Here is a 26713-nt window from a genome sequence, read left to right as displayed (position 1 = left end):
CCTGGGTGTTTGTGTGTGTGTGTCAATCCTTGTTCACCGCCAGCCCGTTTACAAGCCCGTTCTTGGGACGTCTGCCAAGACAGGTATCCAGAGGAGAGCCCGCCGTGACGGGAGCCGTCTTGCGCAGAAGCTCCCAGATGGCTTTCGCTGCCACTGCGACAGGGATCCGTTGCTCTTTCAGCTCCGCGCAGAGAGAGAAATTAAGCCTTGTGTAATTAAACATAAACCCAGCAGCTGTGGATGGCCCTAATCTCCCCCCCTCTCACACACACACACACACACAGGCTGCAGCCGGAGCATCTGGTTTCCCGTCCAGTCTTGGAGATGCCCTTCCCCTGGGGTTCGCTGCCCCTGCCTGGAACCCAGGCTTACCCGTGCTTCCCTCTCTTCTCCAGTTTGGTGTAGTGGTTAGGAGTGTGGACTTCTAATCTGGCATGCCGGGTTCGATTCTGGGCTCCCCCACATGCAGCCAGCTGGGTGACCTTGGGCTCCCCACAGCACTGATAAAGCTGTTCTGACCGAGCAGTGATATCAGGGCTCTCTCAGCCTCACCCACCCCACAGGGTGTCTGTTGTGGGGAGAGGAATGGGAAGGCGACTGTAAGCCACTTTGAGCCTCCTTCGGGTAGGGAAAAGTGGCATATAAGAACCAACTCTTCTTCTTCTTCTTCTTCTTCTTCTTCTTCTTCTTCTTCTTCTTCTTCTTCCTGCAAGGGAGACCGCCGCAGTTCATCCAGATGTTTGGGTACCCTTGGCTTCATCAAGCCTTTGCAAGTTGCTAGCCCTCATGGCTATGGAGGGGGAAACACACAGCTAAGGCAAAGGGAGGCTGCGTTCGGATGGAGACAGTCTGGGGCTCGGGGGCAGTACGTATGCTCAGACTGCAGAAGGTCCCCCGGTGGTGCGTTCTCCATCTTTGGGGATTTTTAAACAGAGGCTGGAGAGCCATCTGACAGAGAGGCTGATTCTGGGAAGGTTCAAGGGGGTGGCAGGTGACAGTGGATGAGCGAGAGGGTTGGGAGTGTCCTGCATAGTGCAGGGGGTTGGACTAGATGACCCAGGAGGTCCCTTCCAACTCTGTGATTCTATGATTCAGTCCCTGGCATCGTCTACTAAGAGGATCAGTTCAGTCCCTGGCACGTCCAACTGAAAGGACTAGTCAGTAGGTGATGTGGAAGACCCCTGCATGAGATTCTTGGAGGTGTTGCCAGTCGGGTGGGAACTGTGGCTCATTCCTTGATCCTTTGCTTGGCATGCAGAAGGACCCCGGTTCAATCCCCTGCCACTCCAGTCAAACAGGACCATTGGACGTGGGGCCGTCGGGATGCCAAGCAGAGGCTCTGCCATTGAGCCACAGCCCCTCTTCCAACTGGTGTTGGTACTACTACGTTGCCTTGCTACCTGATCTTTTTAACTGGAGATGCGGGGGATTGAACCTGGGACCTTCGGCATGCTAAACAGATGCTGTCCCACTGAGCCACAGAGCCTGTTCGTACTGACAGGCTTTCTAGGGACTCAGTGGGAGGTCTTTCCCACCACCTCCTGCCTGGGCCTTTGAGCTGGCGATGCACCTGGGGCTCTCTGCACACCAAACAGGCCTTCTTCTACTAAGCCACGCCCCCTCCCAGGGACCGTAGATGCAGAAATGCAGTTATGTGGACTGAGGCTTAGTTTTGGGCGGGGATAAGTCCAAGAGGCTTAAGCAAAGACTTTGCTAAAGCGTAGGGATTTGAAGGGCGAGGGAGAGTGGGCCCCATTTGGGAGGTGTGGGGAGATCCAAGCACAGGGGGAAGGGAGACGGAATCCATTGAGCTGGGATTAGTCCAACTATATCAGGGTAGGAAAGCCGGGGGCAGGGAGGAGGAGGAGGAGACGAGGAAGAGCTGGGGGGTTTGATACCCTGTTTTTTCACTACCCAAACACTCAGGGCCTGCAAGATGCAGCTCTTCCGCCAGGCATACGGTTGAGGCCAGGGCGGGGCCCGCTATTCAGTCTGAGATCCCCCATGTCCTTCTGTCCATCTGTTAATAAATAGATCTGTCTAACCCGTCTCATCAGTAAGACAGTCAGAAGACTGGCCCTACTTAGTTAGTAGTTTTTTCGCTTGCCGTCTTGTCACCCTTAGTAATTGTAATTACGGGTTTTTATGGGTTTTATTGTGTTCCTTTATTGTGTAAACCGCCGTGAGCCCAATTTGGAACAGCGGTATATAAATTTAAATAATAAATAAATAAATATCCAGTGAAGTTGATGGACAAAAGGAAGACAAGTTGGTTTTATGCCCCACTTTTCATTACCTGAAAGAGACTCGAAGTGGCTTACAATCTCCTCCCTCTCCACAACAGACCCCCTGAGAGAGGTATGAGAGAACTGGGACTGGCCCAGGGTTTCCCAGCAGGCCTCATGAGTCTCAAAGGGGCTTACAATTGCTTTCCTTTACTCTGTCCACAGCAGACACCTTGTGAAGTAGATGGGGCTGAGAGAGCTATGAGAAAACTGCTCTGCAAGAACAGCTCTATGAGTACTGTGACTAGAAGAAGAAGAAGAAGAAGAAGAAAGTTCTTAGATGCTGCTTTTCTCTACCCGACGGAGACTCAAAACGGCCTACAATTGCCTTCCCTTTCCTCTCCCCACAACAGACACCCTGTGAGGGAGGTGAGGCTGAGAGAGCCCTGAGATTACTGAAGAAGAATAAGGTTGGTTCTTTTATGCTGCTTTTCTCTCCCTGAAGGAGTCTCAAAGCGGCTTACAGTCGCCTTCCCTTTCCTCTCCCCACAACAGACACCCTGTGAGGGAGGGGAGGCTGAGAGAGCCCTGATATCACCGCTCAAGAACTCAGAGCCTAATTCACACCAAGCCTTGACCCCCCCCAGTCTGTGCCTGCCCCATAAATATTCTCCAGCTAGATTTGCTCTCACAAATGTATCCGATGAGGCAGGCTGTGCCCCACGGAAGCCCTTACTGAAGGAAATATTCTTAGTCTTTAGGGAGGAACGAGTCACATCCCCCCGCACTGGTTCTGGAACGTCCCATTGGGCTGATTATGCCGGCTCACCCAGGCATGATCCGCTGGGAGTCCACGTGAGAAAGGCAAACTCTGCGTAACATAAATAAAATAAAGGGTTGCAAGTTTAGAAGGCCGCTCCGATCCTATAAAGCTTCCTGAGCATCACCCCAGGTAGGTTTGGGCCTCATGCACAATCTGGCCCCCAAACCAACTTGATGTTTTCGCCATGCTGGCGGGAGGGGTGGGGGCTCTGACCCACTGCTGTGTTCTTTTTCTTCTCTTCCCCCCACCCACCCCCAATTAGCATCGGGGAAAGCCTAATTAGGTACCACCGGATTTGGGATGCAGTTGCCGTGGAAACCCGGGAGCAGCCCAGCCATGGGAAGAGTCCTCCCTGCCCGTTTTGTTTTGCACAGATTGTCAGGGAGAGGGAGAGCCCCAAGGCCGGCCGCCAGCTGGGGAACTCTGGTTTTCCTTTGTGTGTGTGTGTGTGTGTGTGTGTGGGTGTCTCCCTGTTCACAGAGCCCCAGGGCAGGAAGCTGTCTAGTGGGGGAGGCCCGAGGGCTTGGGGCTCTATTTAAATAGACCTCGGAAGGTTTCTTTGTACCCCCTTTAAGCAAAACGATCGAATGTTTCCAAGAAGGAGCATAGTTTGAGCATGTGAAGCTGGCGAGCTGGATGTGTTTCCCTGCATCTGCTCCACATGCAGCCAGCTGGGTGACCTTGGGCCAGTCACAGTCCTGTTAGACCTGCTCTTGCAGAGTTCTCTCAGCCCCACCGACCTCCCCAGGTGTCTGTTGTGGGGAGAGGAAAACGAAGGCGATTGTCAGCCGCTTTGAGACATCTTCGGTTAGAGAAAAGTGGCATATAAGAACCAACTCTTCTTCTTCTTCTTCTTCTTCTTCTTCTTCTTCTTCTTCTTCTTCTTCTTCTTCTTCTTCTTCTTCTTCTTCTTCTTCTTCAGGAATGTCAGGGCTCTCTCATCCTCACCCACCTCACAGGGTGTCTGTTGTGGGGAGAGGAAAGGGAAGGCGACTGTAAGCCACTTTGAGACTCCTTCTGGTAGGGAAACGCGGCATATAAGAACCAACTCTTCTTCTTCAGTAATATCAGGGCTCTCTCAGCCTCCCCTCCCTCACAGGGTGTCTGTTGTGGGGAGAGGAAAGGGAAGGCAAATTTAAGCCGCTTTGAGACTCCTTCAGGTAGAGAAAAGCAGCATATAAGAACCAACTCTTTTTCTTCAGTAATATCAGGGCTCTCTCAGCCTCCCCTCCCTCACAGGGTGTCTGTTGTGGGGAGAGGAAAGGGAAGGCGACTGTAGGCCGCTTGGAGACTCCTTCGGGTAGAGAAAAGCGGCATATAAGAACCAACTCTTCTTCTTCTTCAGTAATCCTAGGGCTCTCTCAGCCTCCCCTCCCTCACAGGGTGTCTGTTGTGGGGAGAGGAAAGGGAAGGCAAATTTAAGCCGCTTTGAGACTCCTTCGGGTAGAGAAAAGCAGGGCCTAAAACCCCTCTCTCCACTTGGAGCCTGCTATAATGGCAGGGCCACATTCATGACAAAGGGAGCCTTTCCCCCCATTGCATATTGGCCTGCTTTCTCTCAACAGGTGGTGGTGATGGGGGGGGGATTAAACGTGAGGGGAAGGAGCAGGTAGGTTATCTGTGCTGCTGGAGAAGGAATCCAGATTGGCCCTCTTGACTCCAACCCGCAGTCTGGCGTGGCCCCCCCTCTCCCGTCCCGTCCCCCCCAGATTCATCTCCCGGCGTGAACTCGGTGGATCGGTTGCTGTGACAACTGAATGTCGGCCCAGTGTGTCTTCCTGGGAGCATTCGCTCTCTGAAGTTCGACGTGCGCCGTTCAAACAGGCACGGTGGCGCGGTGCCAGGCCGGTCATCAGCTGGTAGTAGGCGGAGTGTTCTTCAGAGGTAGCTTGCTGGTATGCGCACCCGTGGGTCACAGGATTTTGAATTGTGAGCAAGTTGTTTGGAATGCCTAATATTTTTGCTTCTTGGTATTTTTTTTGGTTTGGTTTCTCTGCACAGGAGGCGCGATTCGGAAGGCCTCTGCACTTTGGATATTACCCAAGGCAGGGACGAGGCCCTTTGCACATGCTCGGATGCACTGAGGCCTACAGGGTGACCTTGGTCCAGTCCCAGTTCTATCAGAGCTCTCTCAGCCTCACCTCCCTCAGGGTGTCTGTTGTGGGGAGAGGAAAGGGAAGGTGATTGTAAGCCGCTTTGAGACTCCTTTGGGTAGAGAAAAACGGCATCTAAGAACCAACTCTTGTTCTTCTTCAGTAATCTCAGGGCTCTCTCAGCCTCCCCTCCCTCACAGGCTGTCTGTTGTGGGGAGAGGAAAGGGAAGGCGACTGTAAGCCGCTTTGAGACTCCTTCGGGTAGAGAAAAATAGCATATAAGAACCCACTCTTCTTCTTCTTCTTCTTCTTCTTCTTCTTCTTCTTCTTCTTCTTCTTCTTCTTCTTCTTCTTCTTCTTCTTCTTCTTCTTCTTCTTCTTCTTCTTCAAGTCACAGTACTCATAGAGCTGTTCTTTTCAGTCGCTTTGAGACTCCTCTAGGTAGTGAAAAGCAAGGTGTAAAAAAACCAGTATCTGCAGGGTTGTTGTGAGGATGATCGTGCATGCGAATATACGGGATATGGTACATAGGTGTAGTAATAACAATAAGAGTTTAAGCATCTCATTGTTTCATTGGCCAAAGAAAGGTTTACATCCAGATCCACAATCTGGAATGACGGCCTGTAGCTGGCAGGGAAAGGGTGTCTGCGGGGGGGGGGGCACCTTTTCCAGCTCTCCCTCTCCCCATCTGGCTGATTATTTGGTTCCCTCCTTCTTACTCAGGAACCTATAAATCAGGGGCCGCCAACACGGTGCCTGCTGAAACGTTTCCTGGACGCTACCTAGTCCTTTTAGAAAGTGGGTAACCAGAGGGACATTTGCCCAGCAAGGCTTCTGATTGGCCACTGGAGATTTGATTGACAGTGCAGATTTTGGGAAATGTCACTTTGGCAGCAGCTGCCACCACAGCACAAAGGGGTTGACAGTGTGGCTGGAGGTCAGCTCTGGCAGCAGTTTTGCCGCTGTGTCAGGATCCCAAAGGCGCTGGCAGGCTCAAAAAATTTGGGGACCCCTGCTGTAACGCTTAGGTGTGGCCAGAGGCACGATCCCCTTGGGCACCTGCCAAAGGGCTCGCCACCGAGGTATCTGAGGAAGCCAGGACAGGAGCCCCGGACTGCCTGCGACGTTCCGTGTATCGCTTTATATGCACCGTGGGGGGAAAAGATCAGACTCTAACTCTCTTCCTTCCCTCCGCGCCAGCTCTTTGTGATCGACAACGGCGCCGACGACTGGCGGATCGCGATGACCTACGAGCGCATCCTGTACATCAGCTTGGAGATGGTGGTGTGCGCCATCCACCCCATCCCCGGGGAGTACAAGTTTTTTTGGACGGCCCGGCTGGCCTTCTCGTACACGGCCTCGCGGGCGGAGGCCGACGTGGACATCATCCTCTCCATCCCCATGTTCCTGCGGCTCTACCTGATCGCCCGCGTGATGCTGCTGCACAGCAAGCTCTTCACGGACGCCTCCTCACGCAGCATCGGGGCCCTGAACAAGATCAACTTCAACACCCGCTTTGTCATGAAGACCCTCATGACCATCTGTCCCGGGACTGTCCTGCTCGTCTTCAGCATCTCCTTGTGGATTATCGCTGCCTGGACGGTGCGCGTGTGCGAGAGGTGAGCGGCTCGCGCGGGCGTTCCCGGGGCCTTGCCGCACAAAGGGGGGCGAGGGTTCGTTCCGGCCCGCAGAATTCGCAACGTTCCGCCACCCAAATTCTGCGCTCTGGGAGGAACGTGGCGTAGGTTGTGACTTGCGTTGGTTGGTGGTTGTCGTCAAGTCGCCGGCTGGCTTATGGTGAGCCAGTAGGCGGTCTTGAAAACGCTATGTAGAGGGGCCAAACTGCGGCTCTCCAGATGGCCGGGGACTACAAATCCCATGAGCCCCTGCCAGCATGAATTGTAGTCCATGGTCATTGGGAATTGTAGTCCATGGTCATTGTAGTCCATGGCATGCTGCTGGCAGGGGCTCATGGGAATTGTAGTCCAGGGCCATTGTAGTCCAGGGCATGCTGCTGGCAGGGGCTCATGGGAATTGTAGTCAAGGGCCATTGTAGTCCAGGGCATGCTGCTGGCAGGGACTCATGGGAATTGTAATCCAGGGCCATTGTAGTCTATGGCATGCTGCTGGCAGGGGCTCATGGGAATTGTAGTCCAGGGCTATTGTAGTCCAGGGCATGCTGCTGGCAGGGGATCATGGGAATTGTAGTCCAGGGCCATTGTAGTCCATGGCATGCTGCTGGCAGGGGCTCATGGGAATTGTAGTCCAGGACCATCGGGAGAGCCACAGTTTGGCCACCCTTTTCGAGACTGAGACAGTCAGAGCTGGCTTCCCTAGGATTCCTTGCTGGTCTCTCATTCAAATACTAGCTAGGGCTGGCTCTGCTTAGACAGAGCAAGTTTGGTTTAGTGGTTATGATTGGCAGCCTCTAATCTGGAGAGCTGTGTTTGATTCCCCACTCCTCCACATGCAGCCAGCTGGGTGACCTTGGGCTAGTCGCAGTTCTGTTAGATTCTGTTCTCACAGATCAGTTCTCTTAGAGTTCCCTCAGCCTCCTCCCCACCTGCCTCCTCCCCACCTGCCTCAGTTCTATCTGAGCTTTCTCATCTACCTCCCAGGGCGTCCGCTGTGGGGAGAGGGAGTCACTTTGGGGCTCAACAGGGTGTCTGTTGCGGGGAGAGGAAGTGAAGGCGACTGTCAGCCGCTTTGAGACCCCATCGAGTAGTGAAAAACAGGGTATAAAAACCAACTCTTCTTCTTCTTAGCTCCCGAGGTCTGAGAAGATCAACCCAGGTCCATGATAGAAACAGAACGTATAGTCTCTGCTACATTCATCACAAGAGCATTTTAGGTCCTCTCACTGCCTGGTGGACTTAAAACGTTGGCCAGATTATCCCAAGAGGAGAGAGGTTTTTGCGAAGGTTTGGAACACCCCTGTGGGCTGGGTTGCCAGGCTCCAGGTGGTGGCTGGAGATCTCCTGGAATTTCAACTGGTCTCCAGGTCAAAGAGATCAGTTCCCTGGGAGAAAATGGCTCCTTTGTAAGGTGGGCCCCACTGCGGTCCCTTCCTCCTCCCAGGCTCCACTCTGCCTGTGGGGCATGCACCGACGGCCATGTTTTTGGAAAGAGGCCTCAGGGAGTGCAGAGGCTGGAGACAGGTTGGCAGCTTTTGCGTGAGGATTTCACCAAAGGGGCAATGGTAGGTTTGGGAAAGGGAGGGACTTCAGCGGCATATAATGCTGTACACTCCCACCTTCTAAGCAGGGGAACTGATCTCATTGCCTGGAGATTCCAGAGGATCAGAATCACACAAAGCTAGAAGAGACCCCAAAGGGCCATCCAGTCCAGCCCTCCCCTGTCTTGGGGACTTAAAAATCTCACCCTCCTGACAGGGACTCATCCAATCTCCTCCTGAAAACTCCCAAGGAAGGAGAATCCGCCACCCTCCGAGACAGCCTATTCCATCTACAAACAGCCCCTCCCCGTCAGAAAATGCTTCTTCATATTTAAGTGGAACCGCCTTTCCCGTCATTTGAACCCACCGCTCATAGCCCTTGTCTCCAAAGCAGCAGGAAATGACTTGACCCCTTCTTCGACGTGTCTACTTTTTACATAGTCACATCCCCCTTTTTAAAGAGCCTCTTGTGGCGCAGAGTGGTAAGGCAGCCGTCTGAAAGCTCTGCCCATGAGGCTGGGAGTTCAATCCCAGCAGCCGGCTCAAGGTTAACTCAGCCTTCCATCCTTCCGAGGTCGGTAAAATGAGTACCCAGCTTGCTTGCTGGGGGGTAAACGGTAATGACTGGGGAAGGCACTGGCAAACCACCCCGTATTGAGTCTGCCATGAAAACGCTAGAGGGCGTCACCCCAAGGGTCAGACATGACTCGGTGCTTACACAGGGGATACCTTTACCTTTACCTTTTATCCCCCTTTCCCCTCCTCTTCTCCCTGCAACACATGCCCAGCCCTCGGTTCCTCTTCTTGTTCTCCCTGCCTGCTTCCCTGGGGGCCCAGCTGGGATGGGCCTTGGCACTGGGGAGCGTACGATCCCCCCCCTTCCTCTCCTGCCTGGCACTCTTGCTTGCCAGGCAGTAATTACACCGTAGGCGGTGGGTGGGCACCGCTTAGTCAGTCAGTTGTGTGTGTGTGTGTGTGTTTGCAGAGATGCCTGCCACGGGTGACTCCACACTGGCACCCAAACGGTGCAGGGTGATGGTTCTTCCTCAAGGGGGGGAGTAACGTTACCCATGACCGGGTGCCGTTTGGTAGAGAAAGAGATCCAGAAGAAGAAGAAGAGTTGGTTCTTATATGCCGCTTTTCCCTACCCAAAGGAGGCTCAAGCGGCTTACAGTCGCCTTCCCATTCCTCTCCCCACAACAGACACCCTGTGGGGTGGGTGAGGCTGAGAGAGCCCTGATATCACTGCCTGGTCAGAACAGTTTTATCAGTGCCGTGGCGAGCCCAAGGTCACCCAGCTGGTTGCATGTGGGGGAGTGCAGAATCGAACCCGGCATTGCCAGATTAGAAGTCCGCACTCCTAACCACCACACCAAACTGGCTCTTTGGTCGCTCTTTGCCTGGAGGCGAGAGCTGTAATTGCTAAAAGAGCTTTCCGTAGCATATTAAAGGGGGGGGGGGCTTGCCTATCTCTGACTCCACATGTGGGGCGACCTCCCAGGTGAATGAATGACACTTTTACGGCATGAGTCTGGTTTTTCTCGCTGCTCTGCCTCCTGGAGGGACCCTCCCGTTCCCTTTAGCATGAGAGAGGCATTTGATGAACAGCACGATTTTTTTATGGCTTCCCATTGGAGGCTTCCAACTTTTTCCCAGAATGCCACGGGGGTGGTGGTGGTGAAAAGACGCCGGCAAGTCTCAGCTGACTGACTCCATCACCACAGGAGTGATTAGAATGTGGAATCTGCTGCCTGAGTGTGTAGGGGCAGCCCCAGGAATAAATAACATTAATCTGGGATGAGATGGGTCCCGGGAGGAAAGAATCTATCAGTGGCAAACCCTGAGAAATCCTTGCGTGATGTAAACTCTGCCCACAGAGCACATTTCAGTGCTATAATGAGCTATGGCCACAGGCACAGACAGCTTTGGAAGGGGATTAGGCAGAGGGAGGAGAGGGCTATCCATGACTCCTGGCCAGGGTGACTGAGGGGAACCTCCACCTTTGGCCCTGCAGAGGGACTGGCTGGCCCCTGGGTGAGGCAGGAGGCTGGACTGGAGGGACCCTCCCTGGTCTGACCCAGCAGGGCTCTCCTGTGTCCTTATGAGCGGAAGGCCTCGGCCTTCGTGCCCTGTTGCTGGCCCTGCAGAGGGACTGGCTGGCCCCTGGGTGCGGCAGGAGGCTGGACTGGAGGGACCCTCCCTGGTCTGACCCAGCAGGGCTCTCCTGTGTCCTTATGAGGGGAAGGCCTCGGCCTCCCTGCCCTGTTGCGGGCCCTGCAGAGGGACTGGCTGGCCCCTGGGTGAGGCAGGAGGCTGGACTGGAGGGACCCTCCCTGGTCTGACCCAGCAGGGCTCTCCTGTGTCCTTATGAGGGGAAGGCCTCGGCCTCCCTGCCCTGTTGCTGGCCCTGCAGAGGGACTGACTGGCCCCTGGGTGAGGCAGGAGGCTGGACTGGAGGGACCCTCCCTGGTCTGACCCAGCAGGGCTCTCCTGTGTCCTTATGAGGGGAAGGCCTCGGCCTCCCTGCCCTGTTGCTGGCCCTGCAGAGGGACTGGCTGGCCCCTGGGTGAGGCAGGAGGCTGGACTGGAGGGACCCTCCCTGGTCTGACCCAGCAGGGCTCTCCTGTGTCCTTATGAGGGGAAGGCCTCGGCCTCCCTGCCCTGTTGCTGGCCCTGCAGAGGGACTGGCTGGCCCCTGGGTGAGGCAGGAGGCTGGACTGGAGGGACCCTCCCTGGTCTGACCCAGCAGGGCTCTCCTGTGTCCTTATGAGGGGAAGGCCTCGGCCTCCCTGCCCAGTTGCTGGCCCTGCAGAGGGACTGGCTGGCCCCTGGGTGAGGCAGGAGGCTGGACTGGAGGGACCCTCCCTGGTCTGACCCAGCAGGGCTCTCCTGTGTCTTTATGAGGGGAAGGCCTCGGCCTCCCTGCCCTGTTGCTGGCCCTGCAGAGGGACTGGCTGGCCCCTGGGTGAGGCAGGAGGCTGGACTGGAGGGACCCTCCCTGGTCTGACCCAGCAGGGCTCTCCTGTGTCCTTATGAGGGGAAGGCCTCGGCCTCCCTGCCCTGTTGCTGGCCCTGCAGAGGGACTGGCTGGCCCCTGGGTGAGGCAGGAGGCTGGACTGGAGGGACACTCCCTGGTCTGACCCAGCAGGGCTCTCCTGTGTCCTTATGAGGGGAAGGCCTCAGCCTCCTTGCCCTGTTGCTGGCCCTGCAGAGGGACTGGCTGGCCCCTGGGTGAGGCAGGAGGCTGGACTGGAGGGACACTCCCTGGTCTGACCCAGCAGGGCTCTCCTGTGTCCTTATGAGGGGAAGGCCTCCCTGCCCTGTTGCTGGCCCTGCAGAGGGACTGGCTGGCCCCTGGGTGAGGCAGGAGGCTGGACTGGAGGGACACTCCCTGGTCTGACCCAGCAGGGCTCTCCTGTGTCCTTATGAGGGGAAGGCCTCCCTGCCCTGTTGCTGGCCCTGCAGAGGGACTGGCTGGCCCCTGGGTGAGGCAGGAGGCTGGACTGGAGGGACACTCCCTGGTCTGACCCAGCAGGGCTCTCCTGTGTCCTTATGAGGGGAAGGCCTCAGCCTCCTTGCCCTGTTGCTGGCCCTGCAGAGGGACTGGCTGGCCCCTGGGTGAGGCAGGAGGCTGGACTGGAGGGACACTCCCTGGTCTGACCCAGCAGGGCTCTCCTGTGTCCTTATGAGGGGAAGGCCTCGGCCTCCCTGCCCTGTTGCTGGCCCTGCAGAGGGACTGGCTGGCCCCTGGGTGAGGCAGGAGGCTGGACTGGAGGGACACTCCCTGGTCTGACCCAGCAGGGCTCTCCTGTGTCCTTATGAGGGGAAGGCCTCGGCCTCCCTGCCCTGTTGCTGGCCCTGCAGAGGGACTGGCTGGCCCCTGGGTGAGGCAGGAGGCTGGACTGGAGGGACACTCCCTGGTCTGACCCAGCAGGGCTCTCCTGTGTCCTTATGAGGGGAAGGCCTCAGCCTCCTTGCCCTGTTGCTGGCCCTGCAGAGGGACTGGCTGGCCCCTGGGTGAGGCAGGAGGCTGGACTGGAGGGACACTCCCTGGTCTGACCCAGCAGGGGTCTCCTGTGTCCTTATGAGGGGAAGGCCTCGGCCTCCCTGCCCTGTTGCTGGCCCTGCAGAGGGACTGGCTGGCCCCTGGGTGAGGCAGGAGGCTGGACTGGAGGGACACTCCCTGGTCTCACCCAGCAGGGCTCTCCTGTGTCCTTATGAGGGGAAGGCCTCGGCCTCCCTGCCCTGTTGCTGGCCCTGCAGAGGGACTGGCTGGCCCCTGGGTGAGGCAGGAGGCTGGACTGGAGGGACACTCCCTGGTCTGACCCAGCAGGGCTCTCCTGTGTCCTTATGAGGGGAAGGCCTCGGCCTCCCTGCCCTGTTGCTGGCCCTGCAGAGGGACTGGCTGGCCCCTGGGTGAGGCAGGAGGCTGGACTGGAGGGACCCTCCCTGGTCTGACCCAGCAGGGCTCTCCTGTGTCCTTATGAGGGGAAGGCCTCGGCCTCCCTGCCCTGTTGCTGGCCCTGCAGAGGGACTGGCTGGCCCCTGGGTGAGGCAGGAGGCTGGACTGGAGGGACCCTCCCTGGTCTCACCCAGCAGGGCTCTCCTGTGTCCTTATGAGGGGAAGGCCTCGGCCTCCCTGCCCTGTTGCTGGCCCTGCAGAGGGACTGGCTGGCCCCTGGGTGAGGCAGGAGGCTGGACTGGAGGGACCCTCCCTGGTCTCACCCAGCAGGGCTCTCCTGTGTCCTTATGAGGGGAAGGCCTCGGCCTCCCTGCCCTGTTGCTGGCCCTGCAGAGGGACTGGCTGGCCCCTGTGTGAGGCAGGAGGCTGGACTGGAGAGACCCTCCCTGGTCTGACCCAGCAGGGCTCTCCTGTGTCCTTATGAGGGGAAGGCCTCGGCCTCCCTGCCCTGTTGCTGGCCCTGCAGAGGGACTGGCTGGCCCCTGTGCGAGGCAGGGTGCTGGTCTGATACAGCAAAGCTCTCCTGATGTCCTCAGTGGTGTATCCAAACAGCAACAGAAAGACCGAACATTAAAATCTGGCACACCCGGAGCCTAGGAATCCTTGGGGACCACATATATTCAGCTGTTTCCCCCTAGGGAAAACTGAGGTGTGAAAATCTGCCTTTTCTCAGGGGCTGCCACTCCAGCAACAAAGACAGAAGGCGAGTTCTGTGCACAGGGAGGGGGAATTTGCAATGGGAAGCCAGAAAAGGGACACTCTCCCATCCTTTCCTCTCCACCAGGAGAGGCATCCAGCAACATTCTTAGAATCATAGAGTTGGAAGGGACCTCCTGGGTCATCTAGTCCAACCCCCTGCACTATGCACAACACTCATAAAGCTATTGCTCATCCACTGTAACCTGCCACCCCCTTGAGCCTTCACAGAATCAGCCTCTCTGCCAGATGGCTATCCAGCCTATGCTGAAAAATCTCCAAAGATGGAGAAACCACCAAGTCCCGAGGAAGCCTTTTCCACTGAGAAACCGCTCTAACTGTCAGGAACTCCTTCCGGATGTTTAGACGGCATTTATTTTGCATGAATTTCATCCCCTTCGTACTGGTCCGTCCCTCTGGGGCAAGAGAGAACAACCCTGCTCCATCCTCTACAGGGCAGCCTTTTAAATACTTGAAGATGGCGATCAGAGCCCCTCTCAGTCCTGTCCTCTCCAGGCTAAACAAACCCTTGCAAAACTCATGTCCTCCTACCGATGCTTAAAAACACAAGGTGCACCCTGGGCCTACACCACGCAGTTCTGGGCCTACACCAGTTTGGTAGTTTGGCCAGTTTGGTGTAGTGGTTAGCAGTGCGGACTTCTAATCTGGTATGCCAGGTTCGATTCTGCGCTCCCCCACATGCAGCCAGCTGGGTGACCTTGGGCTCGCCACAGCACTGATGAAGCTGTTCTGACCGGGCAGTGATATCAGGGCTCCCTCAACCTCACCCACCCCACAGGGTGTCTGTTGTGGGGAGAGGAAAGGGAAGGCGACTGTAAGCCGCTTTGAGCCTCCTTTGGGTAGGGAAAAGCGGCATATAAGAACCAACTCTTCTTCTTCTTCTACACCACACAAGGAACGCAAGTCTATGTGGTCAACCAAACCCAATGCCTGTCCATCCTGACTTCCGAGTTTCTCCTTTCTGCCCCCCGCCTTCTCTCCGATTTTAAGCTGTGGAGACCTCCGGGCAGAGAGCTGTTGTCGCAGCCTCTGCCAAGAGCCCCAGTGCGGAAGCCGCTCTATTTTGATGAATAATAGAAAGTCATTAAAATAAATAAATCATCGCTTAACACCGTGTGCGCGGGGAGCCGTGAGCGCTCGGAGCGGCGAAGAGACGAGATAGGCCATGCTCCGGCCACCGGAAGCCCTGGCGAGCGACGGAGATGGGAGACCCCTTTTTCCCGATCCTTTCCCTCCTCTTCCCCCATCTGCAACGTCCCCCGTCCCCGGCTCCTTGTAGTGATGCCGTTTCACCCGACAGGTGGTTGCTCCCGTCTCCTCTCCGCCGTTGCCAGGGAGTCCCACCTACACCCCACGTGTACAGGGCTCCTTTCCTCCTTCCCCTCCCGGTCTCCTTCGTGTCTCTCCGGTGTGTTGTTTTCTTTCTTTTCAAGCTTGGTTTGAAAACTCTGCCCCTGCGGGCTAGGCTAGAGCTTTCGGGAGGGCCAGAACGGCCATGGGGAAGGGAATATAACAGGAACCATTATCCAGATCATTTCCCCCCCTTTACAGCCCATCTCCCTGGCAGAACTCCCTGTAGAAATAGTCCTCGCCGGAGGGGGACAGGAAGCAGGATCCAGGGCCTCCGAGCAGAAGGGATGAGGGGTGTGATTCTTGATGGGGAATGAACGGAGCACGGGGAGGCACTGGGGAAGGAAAAACAGGGAGGGGGAGAGCATTCAACCCTTACCTGACTCATTTCCCCCCCCCCATATATTGTTACTGTAATTCACTCTGTGCTGGGTAGCCCTTGAAGCTGCTTTGGATGACCCAACTGCGTCCAGTGGAGACCACACATTTGACCAGCGCTCTCCCATTGTGGACCAGGCCAGATTCAAGGTTCTGGTTCTCACTTTTAAAACCCTAAAAACTGTGGGAGCTTTATGTCTATGGGACCACCTCTTCCATTATGGCTCCTCTTATTAGGGAGCCCAGCTCCAAGGAAATTAAAGTGGCCTCTACCAGGGCCAGGGTCTTTTTGGGCCTGGCCCCAGCCTGGTGGAATGCGCTGCCTAGAGAGATGAGAGCCCTGCGGGACCTTAGACAGTTCCACAGGGCCTGTAAGACAGAGATGTTTGGTCAGGCCTGTGACAGAGAACTAGAAATAAGTCCATAGTTTGCTGGGGCTCCCCATCCAGCTACATGTGATCAGAATGAATTTTAATATTCCTCATGCTTTATTCGCTTGGGGAATGAGGTGACTTAGACAAACTTGTTGTAACGATTTAATAGCGATTATTAATGTTAAACTTTTTAAAACTTAATATTTTATTTCAATTCTTCTTGGTGCTTGGGCATACCCAGCTTGGTGTCATGGTTAAGAGCAGCGGCTTCTAATCTGGAGAGCCGGGTTCGATTCCCTGCTCCTCCACGTGCAGCCAGCTGGGTAGCCTTGGGCCAGTCACGGTCCTGTTAGAGCTGTTCTCACAAAGCTCTTTGTCAGAGCTCGCTCAGCCCCACCTACCTTACAGGGAGTCTGTTGTGGGGAGGGGAAGGGAAGGTGGATGTAAGCCACTCTGAGACTCCTTTGGGTAGAGAAAAATTCGATATATAAAACTCTTCTTCTTCTTCTTCTTCTTCTTCTTCTTCTTCTTCTTCTTCTGTGTTCCTCTGAGTTTGGGGAAGTGGGCAGATCTGACCGGGGGGGGGGGAGGTAACCCGGGGGCCTGCATTTGCTCTTGGTAGCCCTGGAAGGAGCCTGTCATACCTCCTTGTACGATCCCCCTCCCACCTGACCTGTCCCCAATTTATGATAAATGCTGGGTCAGGAACCAGAGTAGATGGGAGCCATTTGTTGTTGGGTGGGGGGGGGGGAGTGAACAGCTTGTAAGGGAATGAGAGGGGAGAAAAACAGAGAGGGAGAGGGTGCCAAGATACACTTATTTTACAGAAAGCAGAAAGAGCTCTTAAGAAGCAACTCTCTGGCACGCTCCCAGCTAGCCCCGAAGCCAAGAGGACAGCCTGGAGCCGGAGTGACTCAACCCAGAGGCGGATGCCGTTGGCTAGCCCCATCTTTTCCCCGCATCTGTCTCTCCTTTTCCCCGCTGCCCCTGCAAGAAATTCCCCAGGTGTGAAAGCATTCCCTGGGTCCAGCTCAAATAGGCCACGAAGTGGAGGAGGCTGCCTATAAGGAGGTGGGGAGCTCCCCCTCACTGGCGGTCTTCCGCCAGCAGCAGGGCAGATCCTTATCCTGGATACTTCAGGCTGATTCGGCTTCGAGCAGCGGGTTGTGGCCCTTCCAACTCTGTGATTCTACAAGTAGCAGCTGGACAGATATCCTGGATGCTTGAGGCCAGGGGTGGCCAAACTGTAGCTCTCCAGTTATCCACGGACTACAGTTCCCATGAGACCCTGCCAGAATGGACATTTGGAGAGCCAGATTTGACCACCACTGGTAGGCCGATCTTGCCTTGAGCAGCGGGTTGGACTAGATGGCCTTTTTGGCCCCTTCCAAGTCCAGGATTCTTATACCCCACTGTGGATTACGACCCAGCTCAAACAGAAGCTCTTCTTTCCGACCTACTGGAGGCAGAGCTGCCATCGTAGTAGTCAAGGCAGGGGGTGGGGGCAAAAGGGTAGGGATGTCATTTCTGGGGGTGTGGCAGGGAAGCGTGGCCAGCTGACCTCACTTCCAGGGCACTGAATAATTATTTCAGGGGTTCTTCCATTGAAAAAGGCTGCTCTGGGGGAATCGCCAACCCCAGTCCTTGTGGTCGACTGTGACATGATCTGAGGGCTATAATGTGTAGTGCAGGGGTAGTCAAACTGCGGCCCTCCAGATGTCCATGGACTACAATTCCCAGAAGCCCCTGCCAGCATTCGCTGGGAGGGGGCTCCTGGGAATTGTAGTCCATGGACATCTGGAGGGCCGCAGTTTGACTACCCCTGGTGTAGTGGTCGACCCAGGAGGTCCCTTCCAACTCTATGATTCTGGTTACAATGTCAGTGGGAGACCTGACTTTGCAATCCCTACCCAGCCAGTGTCCCTTTCCGCTGAACCTACCACACCGGGTTGTTGTGAGGATAAACTGGAGAAGGAGAATGATGGAAATTGCCTAATGGAGGTGTGTGTGTGTGGGGGTGTGAAATGAAGTAAGTGAACAGAAAGCTGGGCTCCATAAACAGAGAGGGCTGAATCTCCCAGCACCATGCGCTTTGTGGCTGCGTGGAGATTTGAACCTGGGTCGATCTAGAGCCCAATCTAGTCCTCTAACTCAGGGGTAGTCAAACTGCGGCCCTCCAGATGTCCATGGACTACAATTCCCAGGAGCCCCTGCCAGCGAACGCTGGCAGGGGCTCCTGGGAATTGTAGTCCATGGACATCTGGAGGGCCGTAGTTTGACTACCCCTGCTCTAACTGGATTTCAGGGCCCGCCCTTGGCTTAGCCCCAGAACCCGAGGCACCCTGCTGAGGTGCGGCAGCATAGCGAGAGTAAGGGATTGGCTTCCCAGCAGATGTGAACTCGGGGCCTCTCCAGAGAGGCTAGCCACTCTACCTCCTAAGAATATGTTCGCATCCTGCTGCTGGAGAGCACACAGTCGCTCCCTTGAGCACCCGATCTTCCTTGGCCGGAGATGCTTTCTGATGTACTTTAAACCCGAAAAAGCGCTCCAGAGCGCCACCTGCCGAAACGGCTGTCTCTGGCCGTCTTCGCCCTCAGAAGCTCCTTTCCCCTCCAGCTCTGGCGGGGCTTTCCAAAGGCCACTGGATTTCAGTAACTTTTCGGGGGGCAAGGGGGTTGCTTGGCTTTGAAACGAGCTGTGCTGTCTGCAGAGGTGCCCTTGAGCATGTGCAGAGTATTAACGGCCCTCCGGAGCTGAGAGCAGGGGTTTCCTCGCAAGCGGAGCCACTCAGAGGGACGTGGAGCCCTGACTGAGCGGATTCCAGCTTGGCGAAGCGAATGTGGTTGTTCTATCTCCTGTACCGCTCTGGTTTTTAATCGGCAAACACACACACACAACACACGACACATGCAGGCACAGTTTGGTCCCCGAGGGAGGCAGCTGCTCTTTCTCTTTTGAGAAGGAGGTTTCCTAGATAACAAATCCCCGGCTCTCCGGCTCTTCCCGAAACACCTTTCAGCAGCGACGCCATCCCTTCCGAGTTATGCTCTGACCTCCATTCCGACACCTGTCTGGCTGCTCTTCCAGCCCGTGGAATTATAGGCAAGGTTTTTAGGTTTTTTGAAAGGATCAGGCAGTTCTACAGCATTTTGGCAGAACACGGGGGATCTCTCGTCAGCCCGGCCGGATCATGCAAAGGAACGTCCAATGCGGCGTCCTGTCTTCAATAGTGGCCAGCTTCAGTGTCCAGGGAAGACCTGCAAGCAGGGGATGGAAGTCCGAACCTGCCCTGTGTCTGCTCTCAGGGGTATACTGCCTCTAAACCTGGAGGTTTCATTTAGTCTTTGCAAATGAAAGCCTTTGAAGAAGAGGTTCTTGAAGAAGAAGAGTCGGTTCTTATATGCCGCTTTTCTCTACCTGAAGGAGTAACAAAGCAGCTTATAATCGTCTTCCCTTTCGTGGGGAGAGGAAAGGGAAGACGATTATAAGCTGCTTTGTTACTCCTGCTTTGTTACTATAATCATATAATTATAGAGTTGGAAGGGACCTCCTGGGCCATCTAGTCCAACCCCCTGCACTATGCACAACAACAGACACCCAGTGAGGGAGATGAGGCTGAGAGAGCCCTGATATTACTGAAGAAGAAGAGTTGGTTCTTATAGGCCGCTTTTCTCTACCCGGAGTAACAAAGCAGCTTATAATCGCCTTCCCTTTCCTCTCCCCACAACAGACCCCATAGAATCATATAACTATAGAGTTGGAAGGGACCTCCTGGGACATCTAGTCCAACCCCCTGCACTATGCAGGACACTCACAACCGTATCGCTCATCCACTATAACCTGCCACCCCCTGTGAGGGAGTTGAGCCTCAGACAGCCCTGATATTACTGCTCTGTGAGATCAGCTTTATCAGTGCTGTGACTAGCCCAAGGTCACCCAGCTGGCTGCATGTGGAGGAGGAGCAGGAAATCAAACCCGGCTCGCCAGATTAGAAGTCTCCTCTCCTAACCACTACACCAAACTGGTTTTGTGGACTTCACCTGCATAAATAAGGTCTCCATCTGTTTGACGCCAGTGTCTTGCGTTGGGAGGGGTGGTCCGGCTCATTTCCCCCCTAACATAACGCCCCCACCCCTTGGGTTGCCAACCTCCATGTGGAGGTGGGAGATATCCTGGAATTACAGCTAGCCTCCAGGTGACAGAGATCCGTTCCTCTGGAGAAAATGTCAGCTTTGAATAGGTGGTCTCTGTGCCGTAATACCGTGCTGATGTCCTTCTCCCCGAGCCCCGCTTCCAAAATCTCCAGGAATCTTCTAACCCAGAGATGGCAAACTTCTCCCCTTCTCGGGCTTGCTGCAACCCAGTTGTGGACCAGGACTGCTAACCGAAGACCAGTTCCTTAAGCAGCTCAGCCTCCAGATGTCCATGGACTACAATTCCCATGAGCCCCTGCCAGCAAATGCTGGCAGGGGCTCATGGGAATTGTAGTCCATGGACTTCTGGAGGGCCGCAGTTTGACTGCCCCTGAGCTAGCCTGTTCTGACCTTTTTGATGTCAGCTGGCCACACTTCCATGCCATGCCCACTGGAAATGAGAGGACCCTTGGTCAACAAAGTTTGAAATGGCCAGACCCCCCCCCCCTTCCTATCTCCTCCAGTGGCCACTGAGGCAGGGGGAGGGTCAACCTGCCCAAATACGGGTAGAGCTTAAAAAAAAAAATTCCCTTTCACTTAGAGCTGGAATCAGCAGGCATAGGGTGGGAAGGCTCTCCCCAGCTGCCATTTTGAAAACCCCCGTGTAGCGTTGAGGAGCCTTAGCAGGACCATGGTTGAGAAACCCCTGAGCTAGCAGGAAAGAAGTGCATCTCAATTAGAGTTGTGCAACCCAAAAGCTTACACAGGGAGGAGGACTGTGTGTCCCAGAAGCTAACTTTTTGAAATAACAAAGGTCATAGAGTTGGAAGGGACCCCCAGGGTCATCCAGTCCAACCCTCTGAAGAATGCAGGAAATTCACAACTACCTTCCCACCCACAGTGATCCCAATTCAGAGCATCAGTTGGAAACTGGGTCTAGTCATGCAGCCAGTCAATTATCTTTACTGGCATATCATCAGTCAATCATAAAAATCTAGCAGTCATTCCTACTAAAAATCATAACAGTAAGATTGATCATAAGATCTTAACCATAAACTTGGAAATAGGTTGCTCTTTAAGATGGCTGACTGAGAGCCAGCTTGGTGTAGTTTTAGGAGTGCAGACTTTCAATCTGTCGAGCGGGGTTTGAATCTGCACTCCCCCACATGCAGCCAGCTGGGTGACCTTGGGCTCACCATAGCACTGATAAAGCTGTTCTGATCAAGCAGTGATATCAGGGCTCTCTCAGCCTCCTCTCCCTCACAGGGTGTCTGTTGTGGGGAGAGGAAAGGGAAGGCGAATGTAAGCTGCTTTGAGCCTTCTTCGGGTAGAGAAAAGCGGCATATAAGAACCAACTCTTCTTCTTCAGTAATCTCAGGGCTCTCTCAGCCTCCCGTCCCTCACAGGGTGTCTGTTGTGGGGAGAGGAAAGGGAAGCCTATTGGAAGCCTCTTGGAGACTCCTTCGGGGAGAGAAAAGCGGCGTAGAAGAACCAACTCTTGTTCTCCTTCAGTAATCTCAGGGCTCTCTCAGCCTCACCCACCTCACAGGGTGTCTGTTGTGGGGAGAGGAAAGGGAAGGCGACTGTAAGCTACTTTGAGACTACTTTGGGTAGGGAAAAGCGGCATATAAGAACCAACTCTTCTTCTTCTTCAGTAATCTCAGGGCTCTCTCAGCCTCCCGTCCCTCACAGGGTGTCTGTTGTGGGGAGAGGAAAGGGAAGCCTATTGGAAGCCTCTTGGAGACTCCTTCGGGGAGAGAAAAGCGGCGTAGAAGAACCAACTCTTGTTCTCCTTCAGTAATCTCAGGGCTCTCTCAGCCTCACCCACCTCACAGGGTGTCTGTTGTGGGGAGAGGAAAGGGAAGGCGACTGTAAGCTACTTTGAGACTACTTTGGGTAGGGAAAAGCGGCATATGAGAACCAACTCTTCTTCTTCAGTAATCTCAGGGCTCTCTCAACCTCCCCTCCCTCACAGGGTGTCTGTTGTGGGGAGAGGAAAGGGACAGCGACTGCAAGCCGCTTTGAGACTCCTTCGGGGAGAGAAAAGCGGCATATAAGAACCAACTCTTCTTCTTCAGTAATCTCAGGGCTCTCTCAGCCTCCCCTCCCTCACAGGGTGTCTGTTGTGGGGAGAGGAAAGGGAAGGCGACTGCAAGCCGCTTTGAGACTCCTTCGGGGAGAGCACAGTGGCATATAAGAACCAACTCTTCTTCTTCAGTAATCTCAGGGCTCTCTCAACCTCCCCTCCCTCACAGGGTGTCTGTTGTGGGGAGAGGAAAGGGAAGGCGATTGGAAGCCGCTTTGAGACTCCTTCGGGGAGAGCACAGTGGCATATAAGAACCAACTCTTCTCTTCTAAAGCTATTGGGAGTAATTGACAGAATTGTCATAGCAATCAAGTAATCAGCTGTTACAATTAGAAAGCAGCATAATAATTGATTAATAAACGGAGATGTCATGGCGATTAACAGAAGTCAAGAAGTAGAACGGTTCCTAATAATGATTTGGCAATCTGTTTGGTCCTATCAACACTGGTGGGTCTTCCAGCCGAGTTTTCAGGGGTCTGGCATTTTGTTGGACAGCCGGTGTGTTGGGCCAGTTAAAAGTCAGACTGGAGCGACCGGGTGACGTTGCGCCATTCATTCCCTCCGGGTCTCACATAATGGTTGTGAGCATAAGACGGTGCGCCATGTTCTCTTCCCCGAGTGAGACCATCAGAGTTAAGTCAGGATTAAAAAACAGAACAAAACTTGATTATCTTTTATTTATTTTCGTGCTTCAATTATATCCTGGCGTTCTTCCCAAGGGGATTGTTCGTAATGAAGACATATTTGGGGACTGAGTCCTAGCTTGGAGAAGGGGGGGGCGCGGGGGAACCACACCAGGGTTCGCGATTGATTAGTGAATAAAAAGTGTGGGTGGGAAGCGAGCAGAAATTGCTCTCCCCGTACTTCTTTTGCAAATTTTGCAGAAAGCAATTCCGGGAACAGCCGTGCTTCAATTGAGCATTGAAAATGTTTCTTTGCATCTGTGTCTACGCGCGCATAATATTTCATTTTTATGCCCCTCTATTTCATTAGTCTCTCTCTCTCTCTGCATTGAGGAGATGTGGGGGACTGGAAATCTCCCCCCCCCACACACACACACACCCTTTTTGATAAAAAAAAAACATATACAGATTCAGAGGATTGGAAAGCTTTGGATAAATTGATTGGGAGGAATCTGGCAAAAACTCCATCTGCTTTTCGTCTTTTTTAACGATGGGGGTGAAGAGGGCGAAAGAGGCGGACGGGCGTTGCTTGGGAAAGGGAGACGGGTCGAGGAGGTGAGGACTGCCGTTTTTCCGTCTCTGAGAGCAGAATTTGGGTGGGTCCTCTCAAGTCACCGCTGGCCTCCGTTTTGATTGTTGAAGAGTGCTGGGCATACTTCTGAAGTTGGAGGGTAAATGCTTGGGCCCACCCCTGGTCTTCTTACGCATGAGGATAGAGAATTGATTCTCTCAAGCAAAGGAACACTGTGTGAGCCAGTGTCGTGCCAAGATGGGTGGCCAGCTTAGTCCGTCTGCAGCAGCGGAAAAGAGCCAGAGTCCAGCAATACCTTCAAGTCTCCCTAGGAATGTTAGGCACAATGTTGAGTGTAATCTGTCGTAGAAGTTTTAACCTAAATAGATTTTTATGCTACTTTTTAGAATGCGACATGACTTTCATTATGTTGTGGTTTGCCCCGATTCTGCTGGGAGCGGGTGGAATAAAACTTAAACCGTCATCAACAGTATTTAAAAAACAGAATCAGAGTCCAGGGGCACCGTTAAGACCCACAAAGATTTATTCAAGGCGTGAGCTTTCGAGTTCAGGCGGTCTTCCTCAGACTAAAGAGCGCTTGCACTCTTTGTTGGTTCTAAAGCCGCTACTGGACTCTGGTTCTGTTGTGATACTTCAGGCCAACACGGTTGCCCACTTGAATCTAGTATTTAAAAAAAAATAAACCTTCCTGATTTATCAGGAAAAGTTTCTCATTGACTCAAGGGTTCTTAAACCAATTTTCTTTGCAGTCAGCTTCTCCCTACAGCCGGGAATCAGAGCGGTTTCCAACAGTGTCCACCCCTCCCCCACCCTCTTACAACACCCCTGCAAGGCAGGCCAGGCAAAAAGTTTGTAGCTGGCCCAGCGCCCACCAGCAAGCTTCCACAGTGGATGCAATGATTTGAACTCGGGTCACCCAGAACCCTAACCTGATGTTGCATCCTCTAAGCCAGGGGTAGTCAACCTGTGGTCCTCCAGATGTTCATGGACTACAATTCCCATGAGCCCCTGCCAGCATTTGCTGGCAGGGGCTCACGGGAGTTGTAGTCCATGAACATCTGGAGGACCACAGGTTGACTACCCCTGCTCTAAGCCACGCTGGCCCTTACATTTTCTTGCCCAGCCAAGGCTTTGCCCAGTGGTGGCCAAACAGTGGCTCTCCAGGTGTCCATGGACGGGGTCATCAACCCACGGTCCACGGCCCGGTGACGGGCCGCAAAGGCCACAGTACCGGGCCGCCGGCAGCTGTGCCTGCCTCCCCCCGCCCACAGTGAGAAGGAAGGGGAGAGGCAGGTGCAGCCGCCGGCACGCTGGTGACGCAAATGCGCATGCATGCAGTTGCCGCGCATGCGCGTTAGCGTCCCCTGGTGGTGAAAATGTGTATATGTGGGAACTGCGCGTGCGCGTTTTCACAGCACCCGGGCAGTAGGCTCTCCCCTCACCCCGGAGGCGGTCCCTGACCTGAGAAAGGTTGGGGACCACTAGACTAAGGTGATCAGATTTTAACATTGGTAAAGTGGGACACCATTGATCGGGGGGGTTCTTGATTAAAAATTTGGTCTATATGGAGCAACAAAAAGTTTCATAGAAAGCAAAAATAGTATTGTAATATATATTTTTTAAAATTTCAGCATAAGTACAATTTGCCAGCTACCCCCAGATGTTCCTCCAAAAGTGGGACAATCTGGTCACCTTACCATGGACTACAATTCCCATGAGCCACCATTTGGCCACCCCTGGGCCTTGCCTCCCCTTTCCCGGGGAAAGCCCCTTCCTTCCAAGTCAGTGCGGCAGTGCCAGCAGGAGAGAGCAGCTGCTGTCTGGAGAGCGGAAAGCACCTTTGGAAAGGAAGACTCCATTTCACACAAAAGGCGGAACAATCAAGACCCTCCAGGGTCTCTCCTGGCCACGCTGCAGCCAACTGCCCAGTTAGCCGTCATCTCTCACTGTGTCTGTGTGACGGGCGCATGTGAGAGCGTGCTGTGCTCTTCTCTCGGCCCTTCAACACCTGTCAAGCTCTCGTTGGACACGAGGAAGCGGAGGCCAGTTGTAGAGTGCGCTCACCCGTCTCCTGTCAGTCTGGCCACCTTGACCTGCGCTGCAGTGCGACTTCCCAGTGAGGGAGGCCTGGGAGTGGAAGGGGGGGTACTGGAGGAGGCTTTGAGGCAGGCCTGTCCCCCAGAGCCAGCGTTGTGGCTTCTAATCCGGAGATCTGGGCTTGATTCCCCATTCCGGCCCATGCAGCCAGCTGGATGACATTGAGCCAGTCACAGTCCCATTAGAGCTGTTCTCAATACAGTTCTCCCAGAGCTCTCTCAGCCCCACCTACCTCGCAGTGTTGTGGGGAGAGGAAGGGAAGGCGGTGGTAAGCTGTTTTGAGACTCCTTCGGCCAGTGAAAAGCAGGGTGTAAAAACCAGCTCTTCTTTTGCGTCCTCCCGCAGTGGGCTTCTGGGAAGTTCTCATAGCCACATAGCTACACTGGCCTCCAGCTGAGCCTCTTGTGGCGCAGAGTGGTAAGGCAGTCGTCTGAAAGCTTTGCCCATGAGGCTGGGAGTTCAATCCCAGCAGTCGGCTCAAGGTTGACTCAGCCTTCCGAGGTCGATAAAATGAGTACCCAGCTTGCTGCTGGGGGGTAAACGGTCATGACTGGGGAAGGCACTGGCAAACCACCCCGTATTGAGTCTGCCATGAAAACGCTAGAGGGCGTCACCCCAAGGGTCAGACATGACTCGGTGCTGGCACAGGGGATACCTTTACCTTTACCCTGGCCTCCAGTTTGTTTCCCAGGCATGCCCGAGAAGATCTGGAAGCACGAGAAATCGTGGAACCCAGAGGTCGGGTGACTAACAGGCGACATTTTCCTTTTTTCGCAAGAAAATGCCCCTAGTTTGTTGTCACATAATCATTCATGCCTTAGAGAAGACCCACACATCATTGGAGATTGGGCTGTGGTAGATTTTACTGTCCGGGCTAGAGAATCCGGGGGGTGAAGGATTAAAATAGCCCCCGAACCAACGCCATCTGGATCTAGTCTTAGGGTTTAATGCGAGAAACGCCAGTCATGCCTCTCATTCAGTCTATGGCAGGGGTAGTCCAACTGCGGCCCTCCAGATGTCCATGGACTACAATCCCCATGAGCCCCTGCCAGCATTTGCTGGCAGGGGCTCATGGGAATTGTAGTCCATGGAATTGTAGTCCATGGACATCTGGAGGGCCGCAGTTGGACTACCTCTGGTCTATGGAGTGGAAACAGCAGACTTCTGCAGCCTCAATCTGCCATGGGGTTGTGCAAGGAGGGCAGGACAGGGGGGGGTTTAACCCTTCGACCTCTGCTCAGTTTCACTCTTTGAAACCAGGCTTCTCTACTTGATGAGATTTCTGAAGGAGAAAAGATGCCTTGTTTAAAAACATGCAATCCCCCCTCCTTTTTGAAAAAGTGTACACGCGTGTACATGCGAACCTGCCTTATAACGTACCCTTTGGTATATCGAGGTCAGTATTGTTTACTCAGACAGGCAGCTGCAACTCTCTTTTGTGTCACCCATTAGACTAGATCAGTGATTCTCCACCTTCCTAATGCCACGACCCTTTAATAGAGTTCCTCATGTTGGAACTGTATTAAGGCGTTTATTAAACTGTTTAATACAGTTCCAGGGCAGGGGAGGTGCCTGGCTGTATCT

The 26713-nt window shown here is 54.3% G+C and overlaps 1 protein-coding gene across 1 annotated transcript in view; it reads left to right on the top strand.

Moving 5' to 3' along the window:
• Nucleotides 1–26713, top strand: part of KCNN3 (potassium calcium-activated channel subfamily N member 3) — a 146064-nt gene that overhangs the window by 54557 nt on the left and 64794 nt on the right. The window contains exon 3 of the mRNA XM_077321834.1: nucleotides 6342–6760. Within this exon, the coding sequence (XP_077177949.1) occupies nucleotides 6342–6760 (419 nt within the window). The remainder of the gene's footprint in view (nucleotides 1–6341; nucleotides 6761–26713) is intronic.

The sequence above is a fragment of the Paroedura picta genome, chromosome 1 (assembly GCF_049243985.1).
Source record: "Paroedura picta isolate Pp20150507F chromosome 1, Ppicta_v3.0, whole genome shotgun sequence".
Classification (NCBI taxonomy): domain Eukaryota; kingdom Metazoa; phylum Chordata; class Lepidosauria; order Squamata; family Gekkonidae; genus Paroedura; species Paroedura picta.
This window is presented reverse-complemented; position numbering and strand designations above follow the sequence as displayed.